General features: G+C 38.8%; 1 protein-coding gene across 5 annotated transcripts in view; it reads right to left on the bottom strand.

Moving 5' to 3' along the window:
- GRID1 (glutamate ionotropic receptor delta type subunit 1) overlaps positions 1–15004 on the bottom strand; it is a 542571-nt gene that overhangs the window by 100703 nt on the left and 426864 nt on the right. For all 5 annotated transcript variants that reach the window (XM_009465956.2, XM_087766071.1, XM_087766069.1 and 2 more), the window contains 2 exons: positions 11392–11565; positions 619–780 (listed from right to left, as the gene is read on the bottom strand). In XM_009465956.2, coding sequence (XP_009464231.1) covers positions 619–780; positions 11392–11565 — 336 coding nt within the window. The remainder of the gene's footprint in view (positions 1–618; positions 781–11391; positions 11566–15004) is intronic.

A 15004-nucleotide genomic window follows, 5' to 3' on the forward strand; every position in this document is an offset into this window, starting at 1 on the left:
AAGTTAGTATAGTACAAAATTAGGTTTTTTTCCACTAGTATTTCTGATCAAATAACTTTCATACTAGAAGTTACCATGCATCTGCAAAGCCACAGTACTGTCCATGTTTGAGTAAGTCAACATGCTGCAACACAGTGTAACTGTTAGTGACAATCAGATCCCTTTTGCTCTGGCCTACAGTACACAAATAGATATTTACCAATGCTCAGCTAACTTATGAAGCTAGTTGAGCTGTAGTAAATGGAACATAAGTGTTAAGCCTTATCATTGGTCGGCCCCTCAAGCTCCTTAAGTTCTTCTCTCACGGAAATTATTATGATGCATGCACACATCAATTTGTATGACTATTCTTAATCACACTACCTCCATAGAAGGTAGCTATGAGAACAAGAGAAGTAGAACACACACCACTGGAGCAACACTGCAGTATGTATAATTTGTTTGTAATAAATCATTTGCTTTTTTAATAGCTATAGATCATTCCTGGTAGTTGTAAATCACTTGCTTGCAATAAAAGTAAAGTTGAATAGAGGTCAACAACCCCTTCAAAAGCTAATCTCAAGTAGAAATGAAGCAACTCTTTCATTGCTCACACAATTGTGGTTTGTCTGTTCTCACCTTCTTAATAGTCTCTAGCATGGATCGTCCTCCATTCCAAGGTTTGGTGGATTTCCTCATGCAGTTCAGACTTGCCATGCTGTGCCATTTCCTGTCCTCCAGTTTTCTGTGGAAAGCATTGGCCAGCATGAGCACACTGTCATAGAGGTACAGGTTGGAAACCTGCAAACAATAATAAGAATGAGCCTCTGATTATTTGAGCATCCTTTCGAAGAAATGGTAAAAACCAGCAAGCAAACAAAAAAACCCAAAAGAAGACATAAGTACAAACTAAAAGCTGGGTATGTTTGATGTGTTCAACAGTCAAGGCAATTCAGACAAATACCAGTGCTCACTCCCTTCTTTCCTGCTTGGCACCTGGACCTTTCTGGCCAAGGAACTCTGGCACACTTGCATTGCCTGTGCATTACCTACACCGCTGCAATGCAGTGCTGTAAAGACACAAGGGATCGCAGTTCAAATATAAACTCAAGCTATAGAAGGAGTAAAGCTATCTATCAATGAAAGACAAGGACTGCTACTTTGTCAGTCCTTTCAGCAAGGAGAAAAAGATAGAATGGAATTAAGTTCTTTTTGTTCATTCGAGCAATCTCCTTGGTAATTTCTGGCACAGCATAACATAGTACTAATGCAACAGTTCAGAACAGAGGGAAGAGAAATGACAGTATTATTTTGGTCTCATCATCTCTCTCTACCAAATACACAGGAGGCTGGTTACTATTCTACTTTCTCTGGAGCTATTGATTTTAGCCTTCTTATTCTTCAATTTACATGAGAGATAAAGAGAACAACAATTGACAACAAAGGCTCTAGTAAGAACACCAAACTAGTAATGCTATATGTTTCATTTTTCAAACCAAGACACGGACAGCAACACAAGATCAGATCTTTGACATGCAGTGGTATCCACTGCAAGTGGTAAAACTTTAGCAGCGGAAGTTGGCTGAGAGGAGTGATTTAAAAAATAGATACTCTCCACCTGTTTAGAGAATTCCATGCACTCTTCTTCAAACCTATGCACAGGTTCAAGGGTACTGAGTTACTCTTTACTAAGCTCAAATGTCCAGTTAGCATCAGTTGCCAGATACAGCTTTTTTTTAATTATTATTAAAAAGATATTCTCCTAGCTGAAGGCTTTACTCGTGGTGATCTACAAATTTGTCATTTATCTTTTCGATTTCTCTAATTCATCATAGAAAATGGTGCCTCGAGACCAGGAAAAGGCTACATGTGGAAGTTAATGCAGCTGCATACTTCCTATTAAAATGTCACTCAGCTGTGAAAGCTTAAACATATATTACTGTTGCATCACGGGCTCCATGTAAACTTCTGATATCTTAAGATCCTAATCTTCAGAAACAAAACATTTCATGTTTCCTAATCTGGAGTTTGACATAAATTGAGAACCTAGGTGCTTTAAAAAAATCTTCTAATACAAGTAAATTTGAACAAAAGATATACAAACAGAGATGCATTTTGAAAGAATCAAAATAGGATGAAAATACACAAAAAAGAGGTTAAGGATACCCACTCGTTTAAAGGACTAAACATAAAAAGGGATTTTAATGCAAAAATAATGCAAAACCTATGAGCTACTATCACTGAGAATCTCTCCCATCTGGCATTGCCATCTTCTTTCCCTTCTTTTCTTTCCAGCCTTCCTGAACAAGCAGTCCACATTCCCTGTGTTTGTTATTTTTATCTAGTTAATCCTTTATCTAGAAGAGTTTCCAAAGCAGCTACTTTCAAGATTTTCTCTCTTTTTAAGAAAAGTAAGTAGTTAAAGAGTTAATAAGAGTCCCAGCAACTAAGTCTCTTCTGCTCAGTTGTATTTGTCTGCCTACTCTACAGATATTTTCCAAACTACTTCAAATAAAGCAATCAAGTGAATCCTTATTATTCAACAGGGCACTTTTCCTCTTCTGTGTTAAGCTACTCTCCACAAAAAAAAAAATCAAAACAAAACCCCAAACCCACAAAATAAACCACCCCAAACCACACACCACAAAACCCACTTGCTTAGAAGCAGATTTTACATGCATAAGGAAAAATGCCATTTCTTGTTTGCCATCATGATCCTCTTTACTCCCCATTGAATCTGATTCTACATCCTCACTTTTAACTGACAGCTCATTGTCTGTTGCCTTGGAACCACCACAAATCAGAAATGCTTTGCATTTTCTCAGTTTGGCACTATTCTTTTTCAGTTCTGGAAAACTGCAGCCTCATTCCCAAAAACAGTTTGCTTGGTTTGCTAGCAGAGAGCTCTGGGGCAAAATATAAGATGTACTTGGGTACACTGCTTTCCTTCTTTTTCTACTTTTTATGCTCTTAGAGAAGCCGTCAGTTCTGCATGTATAAGGGACTGAAAGCTTGAGAGAACTGCTTTTGAGGATCTTAGCCTACATGACCATGCATCCAACTCAAATTACCTTATGCTGTAGAGCAAAACAAAACAATCTCATGTTTACCAGCCTAATCCTCCTAGTTCAGTTAGACCTATAATGGATTTTGTATCACTATTGTTTCATTATTTTCTTCTGCAAGAATGATATAAACTGAGTGACAGCAAGAAAGGATCTGCACAAGAGGAGTTTCCCACTACTTACGTCCTTCTGTCATTCATCTGGAGATACGTATCAAGGCAGAAGAAAATGTTGCAGAGAACACAACACGTTACTTTTTGCTATGGAAAGAATATTCTGCATGTCCTATTGTACACACTTATCCACTGGTATTTTGCCACTCCAGTTCTCTTCTGCTGAAAGCCTCGTCCAAAAAATGAGTATATGGTACTTTTTAATCAGCAAAAGTCCTTTTTTCATATAATCATACTCTGAGTATTTACTCCAGTAAAAGTGACATGCATACACTACTACATTCTACCCGCTACTCACTGAAGAGTCAATATCCTATTGAAGAGTTAGCTGAAATTTATTCACACAATCAACACTTCTTTTTTAGAACAGAAAATATGCAAGCTAGGAAAAAAACAGCAGCAAAATCTGCACAACCAAGGCTGGATTTGTAATATTAAGAAACCCAATTCTCTTTTTTTAATATATATTTGTTCAGTCTGCTAGTTAAGCCATAAATTAACACAAAATATAGAAGTCCACCCTATTAAGGGCAGAACCCTTTAAAATTTATAAAGCATGACTCAAAGTATCTAGCTTTGCACAGTGATCAAAATTCAATGCGTAGACAGCGTGTTTATTTAAAACAAGCTGGATGTTCACATGATAGTATTGTTTTGGTAGTCCTCTAGGTCAAGAGTCACTTCTTTGAAGTGCAAAAAATAATCAAGAACAACCCAAAATATACTGGTAACTTAGAAAATAATGTCCTTTTGATCCTTCACAGTGTGCAGAGCAAAACCCAGCTCCTGAACACCCACAGTAGTATAGATTGAATGTCTTTGCCTAATCCCAAATTGGAACGAGTTTTATGCTAGAAAACAGAATTATGGAACCAAGTCTAATCTGATGCTTGAGTAGTGTTGTGCAAGTGTAGCTGAACAGCTGATTCCTTCAATACCTACATTAAGATACATTATTAAATTACTGTGAGGTATGTCTCTATCTTCTTTTTTCCTAATTCTTCTCTGAGGTAGAAAAATAAGAATAGTTAAAGGCCTCAAATATGCTCGTCTTCTCAAAATAATATTCACTTTCTGCCTGAATTCATTACTATCTATGTATTTTCTTGTAGAAAAAAGTTACTTAAAACAAGACACAGAAATTCTGGCCTGATCTCACAGTAAATCCAGGGCTATAATAACTTCCTTTATTTTCTATTATATTCATTTTAATACAGCAAAATCTCTGCATACGTACTAGTTTGTATTTGCAACACGAGTTTGCTGTAACCTCCAGAATAGCCATGCTGTGAAAAGAAAAAGGGTTCAGTGGACAAAGCCTATATAAACTTGTTACTGCAACTGCACACATATTTTAATTTTCAGCTAACTGTCAAACTCCCTCTGAATACAAACATGACCACTGAAAGGGAATTCGTGAGATACCCAAGGGATCAGCTATACTCTGTTTCCACCAGTGCTACCAGAGGCATGAGAAAACAGTAAATCTAAAAAGTAATCTTCAGGTAGCATTCAGAATTGGTAGCAAAGCAAGAGAGAAGAAAAAGCAAGGCAATATATCTGGCTACTTTGGGTTTTCCCTGGAGCATTTTTTATTTCCCCTATTTATATATTCACAGAGGGAACAGAGGAGGGAAGGACATATATCTGCCTGCAGAGATTCCCCTTCATATAACAAAAATTCCTAAATTAGAACAAAGTGTTTCATTTCTGTCCTGATTGGAGGAAGAAACAGTAATTTTCAGTTCCTCCTTCACTTCATTGCTAAGACCTCTAAGAGCTGGGGGTATTGTGACTGAAATGCTTTTTGATTTATCTGCTATAAGAATGATGGTGACTGTTTCACCAATATATTAAAGAGTATGTCCTGTACATGAGTAATTTTAGCCATGTTCTGGTATATCTTCTGAAAATTATTCCAGACTTTATGAATGTTTATTTTGCAATGAAGAAAAAATCCACCATACACAAGTAGAGCAGAGCAGAAATTTTCAATGAGAATGGAAATCTCTCCCTATCACATTATTAAATGCCATTTTATAGAGGTTTTTATGTGGATTTCGTGAGATTTTCCAGAGTGATTTTACTTTTTAAGTTATATACGAAGATAGCTTTTAGCTCCTTCAGAGGCACTAATCACAGAGAAGTGGTCTTCTGGGAAGGCCAGCAAGCCACAAAGACTGACCCCAACTTCTGAGTTGCCAGCAGAGCCACAAGTCTACCCAGAGAAGACTGCTGAAGAGACCAGCTGGGAAGACAAGCTGACACCCAGATGCCACTGCTTCAAAAACTCATTCCCAAGCTGGGCATCTGTACCCTGCTGCTGCCAAAATCACCCTGTGAGTGGCCACAGCAGTCAGCTCCAAGGATGAAGCAGATGGAAGAGGAGCTCAGACTGAGTGCAGCCTGCCAGCAACAGCAACGCTTGCTGCCTGGGGAGTGATATCATTGTGCTTGCGTATGCACACACCAGCATGCCCTAAAACTGTGTTTCAACTTTCAAAGTTCAAGTACTTCCAAACGCAGTTACGCACTTGTGTCTCTAATGATGGGATGCATCTTACTAGGAGCAGTGAAGATCGATAGCTTATTTACGGTATGACGGCGTGCTTACAAGGATATTGTTAGAGTGGAGACACTGAAAATTTGACCTATTTCATTTTCTTAAATTAGTTTGCAGAGCCCATTGTGAGACTTTGCGTGAATGCCTGTGTTTTAAATACATGCTTCGCTGCTCATGGAGAACAAAATCACAGCCAGCAGTCTGGCATTCATGAGAAAACCGGAGTCAAATAACAAACGTTCATTAAAGACTCAAATGTCAGCTTCAAACTTCCAAAGGGCTATTTGTTATCACTGAGGCAAATGAAAGCCTGAATAAAATTTTCCTAAAACCACAGAAAAGCAGATCTCAATTGTATATTTATTCAAGCCTTCTGACAGTAAGGAATCTAGTGCATTATTTAGTGCTTTGCCCATTATAGTTTTAAGTATCTCAAACAATAGGGCTTCCACAGATTTCTTTGGAAGACTGCACTCTCAGAATCTTTTTTTTATTGATAAGCAGCTTTTCTTTCCTTTTAAATTTTCTTCCCTTTTTACTGAGTTACACATCTCACACCACTTTTCCCTGCCTACAGTTTCTGTTCTCTGAACGCTTACTGTCCTTCAGCTATTGCGAGATTTATCATAATTATGAGTGTTTTCTTACTCAGTATGTTTTATAACAAGATGTTAACAATAATACAAGGCCTGGAGTACTCTGTAATGCTCAAGCTTGTTAGCTACAGGCATTGGCTTTGCTCACTAAACGTCTCAAGAATTTGGCACAGCTAACACTAACTGTCCAGGGAAAGTCTAGCAGGAGACATTTGATAAAGAAAACTGAACACAACTAAGAGTCAGACAGAAGGACAAGAGGTAATATTGGAATTGCAAAACAGAGTATAAGATTATCATTTTACCCTACCTCATTTATAAATAAATATGGGTGCAAATTAGGTTTCAGAGGCAATAGAAAATGAAAAATGGAGGTACTGACCCTTTCTTCTAGCCATTGTTGTCCGTTCCCTGATAGAGCACTGAACAAAAATTAAATGACATAATTATGCAAATAGAGAACTCCAGCAGTTAAAAGAGGTAGTCTGAGCAGAGAGGAAAAGCTCGCTCCAGAACATACCTGGGGTTCCAGCCTCCAGAGTGCTTACAAAATCCCACATGGCCAGAGGACACCCACGGTTCTTTGGGTTTTTTTAACCCATTCTTCTGCTAATGTACCTTGTATAAAACACATGCCATCAGGCTTCAGGGGGAGACTATGTCATGCAACGGGCAGTAAAGTCAGTTCAAGGACACACTTCATTCATGTTGTACTCAGAAACAGTTTCACCGTGACTGAACATCTGGCCAAAAGTCCAAACTAAACTTTGCTAAAGAGACATGCAAATATAGGTTTGTAATGAAAGGAAAAGAAAAACGTGGCTTATCAGTCCTTTATGGGAGAAAGTGACTGCTTTAATAGGGCTTAATCAATATTTACTGCCCCCAGCAGCACTTAACAGCTGTGTAATAAAAGCAGTGTAAATAGGTCAAATGAGAGTAAGGCTATTTAGTTAGACAAAACTGCAGGATCAGGCCCTTAAGTTTAGGCAGCTCTGCAGTTTAGGCAGCTTAGATGTGTTTGGCATCTCCAAAAAATAACTCCAAAAATGACTCTCCAGAAAATAACTCCTCTTACAGTAGTTAAATTGCAGTCACTCCTGAAGAGAAGACAGTCCATAAATAAAAACGCAGGTCTGTAGGAGCAACTGCTAAGAGATGCCTACAAAGATATCTGATGGTCAAGTCTTTGAAGAATGATTTTTTTTCACGGAAAGAAGAGTAGCTGTTTCAATGAATACCCTCCCACACTTCTCAACATCTTCTCTTCAAATACGTCAAAGCAATGCCTGCAATAGCTCTTCAGTAGAGAGGTTGGACTCTGAATCCTGTGAGGAATAACCTCATTAATTTTGTGACACAGTTTTCTGGGGTTTTCTTCTTGACTTTTTAATCTGACTATATATTTTGGACCATGTTAAATGATTTCAGATACACTGTGTCCCTGTAATATGTTTTAATATAAATAGAATCTCACATAGATTGAACTTATTAACTGTATAAATGGTAAATATGGGAAGAAACAAACTGTAATAGGAATTACATTTCTAAAGAGAAATCTTTTTCAAAAACATAAACAGAAAAAAAACCTTGATTTTGAGTTTATGAACACATCATGAATAACCTGATGAAAGAAAAAAGATCTTCATAAAAAATCAAGTTTTTAGACACGCTTCAAAACTAATATTTAAAGGGGAAGATTTTGGAAAGAAGCAGGTTATGCATTAAAATTTCTTCAAATTGACTCTGTAGAAATGTCTGAAATAATCTAAACAGTTTAATCACGGTAATCCCACTAAACACCATTTGAATGCCATTCAGGGATACATACTAGGTCTACCTAGGACTAACTAGAAATAACTATAAATCCTGAAGTGCTTCAGCATTCTCTTTCCAGATGAGGCAATACTGACAATGCTAATGGCCCAAACCACAGGATACTCATCACCAATGGAAGACAGCAAGTCCTAAACTGTCTCTTTTTTCCACTGACAAAAAAGTAAGAGAGATGGACAAAGAAAATAATATATGAAGAATAAGAAAGAGATAAATATTGTCCTCTGAAGTCAGTTAAAATGACCAAGACAGGAAACTTTATAAAGCTTTTTCTCCAGTTGAAGCAGAAACCCAGCTGGGTATATTATAGGTGCAAGAAATAAGGGCATGAGCAAAATTTTGACAAGTGGGTTGATGGAATAAGATTGGATTTCCACAAAACATTCAGAACAGATGAGTTTTTAGATGAGCTTGCAGAACAGCCTGGTCTTTAAAAGCCTTGTCAGAATGCCAAACTGGGATGATCACCCACTGAAAAACAACTTTCCAGGATATGGTACTAAAGACACTGAGAACAAAATAGTTCCAAAAAGATTTTCATTAATTTAGCCAGAACAAAGTTAATAATCCATGACGTAAATGTTTCTTTCTTTACTAGCTTGTTAAAAACGCTAAATTCTCCCCTATAAAAACCTTACAGCTAGAGGCTGACAGAGATTAGCTTATTCTTCTTCAAAGTCATTAAATAAATAATTAATCAACAATAGCTAGTAAGTTACCTTGACAACAAAGAATTATTAATATAAGATTGCCCAAGGGAGAATGAGCAGCGATTTCCAAACTGTGGTGCTAATCAAACTACTTCAAAGCCACACAAGGACTCGGTGCTGGCAGGCGGTCGCTGCCTCTGGTGGATTCATGCAACCTGACATGGAGCTGGGAGCTACTGCAGCCTCTGGCAACAGGGGTAATTTAGTGATGTTCTTCTGTACAGCAAAAGAGCAAAACTATTTTTTAAGCAAGATAAAGGAAACAGAAGATTGGAAGTACCTGAATTGCAGGACCATTAATAACACGTCAGTCATACTTGGAAATTAATATGAGCTGTATGCCCACAAGGTGTTACGTAAGATGTTTTGGCAAAGCCTATGAAAAAAATGAAGCTATGGAACACCAGATATAACTGCACATGCTAAAAGCATCCTATATTCAATCTGTAGAAACTTATAGATAACACAAGATATACTGGGGGCAGCTAATTTGAGAGATCTCACATGTGTCCTTCACCTTTCATGACATTTCATTCCAGTGTGGCTGGACATGATAGTTATGGAATCAACTTCCCAAGGGCAAGCTTTATACCTCCGCACTTCTTTATATCTCTTTCTGTTTCTAAGTTCGTAGAGAAGGAGCTAATGGGCAAAGCATAACGTTACTGTTCCATTCTCTTAGAGATAGTTTCTAAGGTGGTATAATATTTCTGGAAGATAGAAACTGAGAATGTTTTGCTTCTCAAAACCCACATTTGGGAATCAGCAGGAAGAGGGTCCTTCCTAAGGGGTCCTTGTCAGTGAAATTTAGTAATGGGACATGAGGCTGTTCATGCTAGCAATCCAGTTACTGTTCTAGCAAATAAGAACTTGCTCAAAGAGGTCTGTCAGAGTCCTTCAGATGAGTCTCTGAATTTGATTACGTGTAAACCAGCAGAGACAGCAATATTAAAAATCCTGCTGTAATGTAAGATTGTTCCCCAATGAATGATTTGTTGGTGCAGGATAGATAATTTTTTCAACATCCTGGAAATTGTTTTGATCCTCTGAAATCAGTGGCCTTTGTTCTCATTACAGCATACCTCAGAGTCGCTAACAAAGATCAAAAGTGTCTTTTCTTTCTAAGCCAAGATAGGCACAGACTTTCAGAATAGACCAGTGCTCAGAACTACAGTGCATGCGATTGGCATTTCTCAAACTTTGCCACTGCTATGGCAGAACCCAAGTCAGCAGTGGTTCTCTTCAAGGAGGGAATGTCCATATCCCTCCCTCAGAGGATTTCAGTTTCTGAAGCTACAATTTTTCAGTAGGGCACAAATAAATAAACCAAACATCCCCATCAATGTTCCTTGGAAAATGTTGACCTACGCACTTCTTTTTCTAAGAATCTACCTGCTTCTCCTGGTTTCCCATAAGCCTCACACCTTGCTCTTCAGCAGCTCTTCCAAGCCAGCACGAGTTCCCTCTGGAAGGACCCCTCATCCCACACTGCCTACCTGACCAGGCTGCAGCCACCCAGACTGCCAACAACCTCCTCCTCACAGCATAACCAAGTCCTTTCTAGACTCACCGTAATGCACAATACCCACGCTTGCCAACTCACTGTGTCCTCACTCAGTCCATCTCAGATTAAGACTACATTTGCAATAAAAAGGTTCTAGTCAAGCTTATATTCTCAGTCTTACTAAAGTTTTCAGTTTTATCTAACTTCAACAGTGATATAAATCAGATTCTTAGCTGTGTCTAAAGTAAACCAGAAACACATGGAGTCCCCATTGAAAGTCCAATACCTGTGTTTCTAAATTATTGCACTATCCTTGGAAATAACACCTAAAATAATATTTAAATTACTGCAAGAAAAATTCTGATATCTGGGATAAACTGCCAAGAAATCTTGAGATGTTGCTTACACCAAAGTCAAATCTGGTACCAAAATCTGGAGCTTGAACTATTAGTGCATATTTCACACGCTCAGACAATTATCAGCTGCTAGAGATTTCTGAGACTATTGAAACAGGACAGATTGAATACATCAGCTGGATTCAGTCCATTTAACTAACTATGAAATGCTCCACAGCCCAATACCTGTCAGAATTCTGTTATCCTCCCAGATTAACTCGTTTGCAACAGATAGGCATCAATATAATAAGCAAGCAGTAACACCACAAGGCTATGATAGCACAACTTCTTCTTTTTTCAAATTGAAAAAGATTCTTAAGAGAATGAAATATGCAACATTAGCTCTGAGTTAGTGCAATCAGTTGCTGATACTTCATGGACATACCATCACATCTAAAGCACTCAGTCCTGGGAAATAAAATAAATAATTAAGTCAGGAAAAGCTGACCAAAGCTTACATGCTCAGATTTGTCTATACTCATTTGATTCTTCCTCTGAGGTGATACGGTCACAGAAAACTCTAATGTCAAATGTCTAAGATGGACTTTTCTGCTGGGCACAGCTACTGACCTGCAGCATCTGAAGATAGCCTTCTTGTGGATCGCACAGCAGTGATGATATTCGGTGATTGTTCCTCATGCATCTCTGATTGTTGTCCCTTGAGAGAGGGAAAATTTGCCGGATAACTGTCATCCTCCCCAGAGCACTATGTACCAACTCTAATATTTCATTATCAGTGATTTCCTGTGAATGGAGACAGAGTCTTTTAAAAACATATATTTGTCCAGACATTTTATATATGCCTTTCATTATTGGATAAATGTGTTTAAAAAGGCAATAGAAGAAAAAAGTTACAGATGCACATGCTTAGTCTAGGCCAAATGTTCTTATTTTGTGTTTAATAACAACAATAGTATTTTTTTTTTTACGCATCGTCTGAAACAAAAGAAAACAGCTCAACACAGTGCCACCTATCTTGGGAATGCTAATGAACTGCAGAGGTAGATCCTCATAGAAATGCACCAAGATGGTCTCAGTAGGTTTCTAAGTAAAAACCAAGAGCCTTCAAACCAAATTTATACAGAAAGAGTCTTGGTTTAACAGAATAGAACCTCACTACATCCTCAGAACAAAACAACAAATGGAAAACTTAACCGTCTTTAGGAAATATGGCCCTTACACCTGAGAATAACATTACAAGAAAGTACTTTTCCCATAAGAACAGTAGATCATTTCTGCAGACTGATCCTGATAATGACTCAAGGAAGATTTTTGAGGTTATCTGTACTAGGAAATAAAAAATAGGAGAAACTTCATAGAAGGGATTGACACATTTATGAATGCAAGTTTCTGTACACAGAATAATTTGGGATAAGATATAAGAAGATCTCAAGGACAGGCTGCTCTTCTTTCCAGGCTTCACACTGTCTAAAGCTTCTTTGCAGACCTTCCCATGACCCAGCCCCCTAATCCATTCTGGGACAGAGCCTGCACCTACTGCCCTTACATTGCAACTGAAGCCAACTCAACTACATGCTTTACGTATTTTGTGTTTAAAAAAAGGCACAGAACCAAACCCTCTTTTTTTACCCCAGGATAAATAGTTTGAAAATCATGGGCTTAGCTGATCCTGAAATCATAACAGCAGTACAGCTTGTGATGGTTATTTCCTGCCAGGAGTTCACTGTGAGGAGGGACAGGCAGTGACACCACTGACTGCATATGTTCCCCCAGGCTCCTCCTCTGTAGGGAGCAGCTTTACATCCCAGCTCTTTACCACTGCCACCAGCAGCATCTGCAAGTCACATCAGCCCATCTCCAGCACATGTTGGCTGCACCGGCTGCACAGCTGGGCCAACCCATTGCCCAGCCTGCACAGGGCTGCTCTCAGCCCCTTGCAGGGTAGGGGACTGCAAATATTTCATGTTGCTGTACTTACAAGGTCAACAGGGCCCACACCTTGTGATATATCATCAGCAGAAGTACACCTGGCCCCGTACTTTTAACATTCAAGAAAAAAAATATTTTGTTTTCTTGCAATTTTCTCTCTCAAGCTGTGAATGAAATGACCATGGGGTTATTATAATTACTTGTTACGGTTGACTAGTACTGTAGCTTTGGCTCAATTTAGTTCTTCTTTGCCAATTTCCCATCATTTTTTAGGAACATGAATTTTTAACTTTGCAGAAGGTGAAATTCATTGCATTAACAACAGACCAACTGGTGTGGAGTGAAAACAGAAAATAAATGTATTCTTATAGAAGTCAAAGATTTTGAGACTTAATATAGAATGCTGGGTGGCACCTGTAGCCTTGCAAGGAGACACCGAAGGGGACCCACAAGCTGTACAGATCCCTCCAGACTGCTGCCTTGGATTTCTCTTCGGTGGGGCTGAGAGGTGTTAAAGCCACACAGCGTGTCTAAGGTGTGGTCTGAGGGAGAGACAATTTTATGGGATAGCTTTAACTCATAACCCCCCCAGCCTACTTCCCTTGGCAGGCAAACTCAGACTGAGTGGCTAGAAACAGAAAAAAAAAAGTCCACGAATCATCCAAACCTTCAGTTCACCTCACACCATGCACATTTTGCGTGCACAGCCCTTCAAAGGCATCTCATAACCTGTGTCAAAATGCTTGACCTGAGACATGTAAGCCTATATGTAGCAGACCAGAACTGCTTCCTCCATGGGATTTCCAGAAGTAAGGTATTGGAGGAAATTAATTATGTTAGACACATTAACCCAGGTTCTTCCCACTTAGGTACAGGCATCAAGTGAGTCTTGAATGTAAAAGCCTAGGTACTGTACAGCCAAAGAAGAAAAACGGGAGCCTCTGGAGGGAAATTCAGAACGTAAATTGGGCTAAATCTGACTCTGAAAGTGCCACCTTTTTCTATGTGGACTGCTGACAGTAGCTAAATCCTTCAATGCCTCAGTTCAGGACATAACGCCAAGGGGAATAAAGTTTCCGTATTTTTTTCAGCTGACGGACATTCATATCAGCAAATGATCCATTCCTTTTAGAGACTGGGCTCCTTTTTAGAAATGTAAAAGCATAGAAAAAAAAATTGTTGTTGGAAGAGCTGGGAACAAAAGGTCTATGTCTGCATTTTTGAGCTAGTGCTCTAAAAGCTAAAGGTAACTATGGGCCTTTCCATGGCAGTTCACAGGGCGGTACAGCCACAGGCAGCATTGCAGGGCACCTCGGGCAGGTCCAGGGAGCAGGAAAGCATGGCTGAGTGACTGAACTGCAGAAGAGAGCAGGTCACCACCATCCCGCACCGGAGTGGCCTGTCTGCGGCTTCCCTGGCCAGGGGACTGAACCCCTTCCTCTTGCCTGGCACAGGCAGGCCCTGCACTCATTTCCAGAAAGCTCACAGTCCTGGCTTAGCAGCATGTGAAACCTTAAATGTCACACGCAGAAAGGTCACCTGTGTTCCGAGTGTAATAAATGCAGGGGGAAAAAAAGAAGAAAAATAAGCCAAAAAAGGGAAAAAAAGTATATGTGAAGTTGGCTCTTACTTTTAAGCCCATCAGAATAAGAGCATACATCCAAAAAAAAGTTGTAAGCCTTGGAATCACATGAGAAAAAACATTTCAGACTGATCTTACAACTAAAGTCTATTCATCTAGTTATTTCCTTAAAAGTAATGTGTTTTCTTTCCTGAGCGTGATATGAAAATTTTCTTTACACTGTGAAACTGACAACTAAGCAAATAATTTAATTTGGTCCCAGAGGGTTTATTTTTTCAAACAAATGTATCCCAAATTTCCAATCATGTTCTTGGATCATTACACAGCACAAGACAGCACACAGTAATTACCATTCATACCATGTGTGAATGCTGTTTTCTAAGTAGAGCTTATCAGCTGGTTTGACCAGGCAAGTGCTCCTTGCAAAATTCCATATCACATGCCAACTTTTTGGCTTTCGTGATTCCATGATGTTGCTGCTGCAACATGGGGTAAATCTTTACTTAATATAGATGCTGGCTTCTGCTTGTTTCAAGGATATGCTTTAAGGCAGGTTAAAAAGCCTAACTATTTCTTGGCACCACCTTTAATAGTAGTTTGCACTCGGGCCTGTAAATATTGAATTTCTTGAATGAGGATGGAGGGAGATCACTTTACGCAGGGATAAAAGATGTTCTCTTATCTAAGTGCTTTTATCCTGGATTTTTCCTT

This window comes from Nipponia nippon, unplaced genomic scaffold, assembly GCF_047370975.1.
Source record: "Nipponia nippon isolate SJK-2023a ecotype South Korea unplaced genomic scaffold, ASM4737097v1 scaffold_3, whole genome shotgun sequence".
Taxonomy (NCBI): Eukaryota; Metazoa; Chordata; class Aves; order Pelecaniformes; family Threskiornithidae; genus Nipponia; species Nipponia nippon.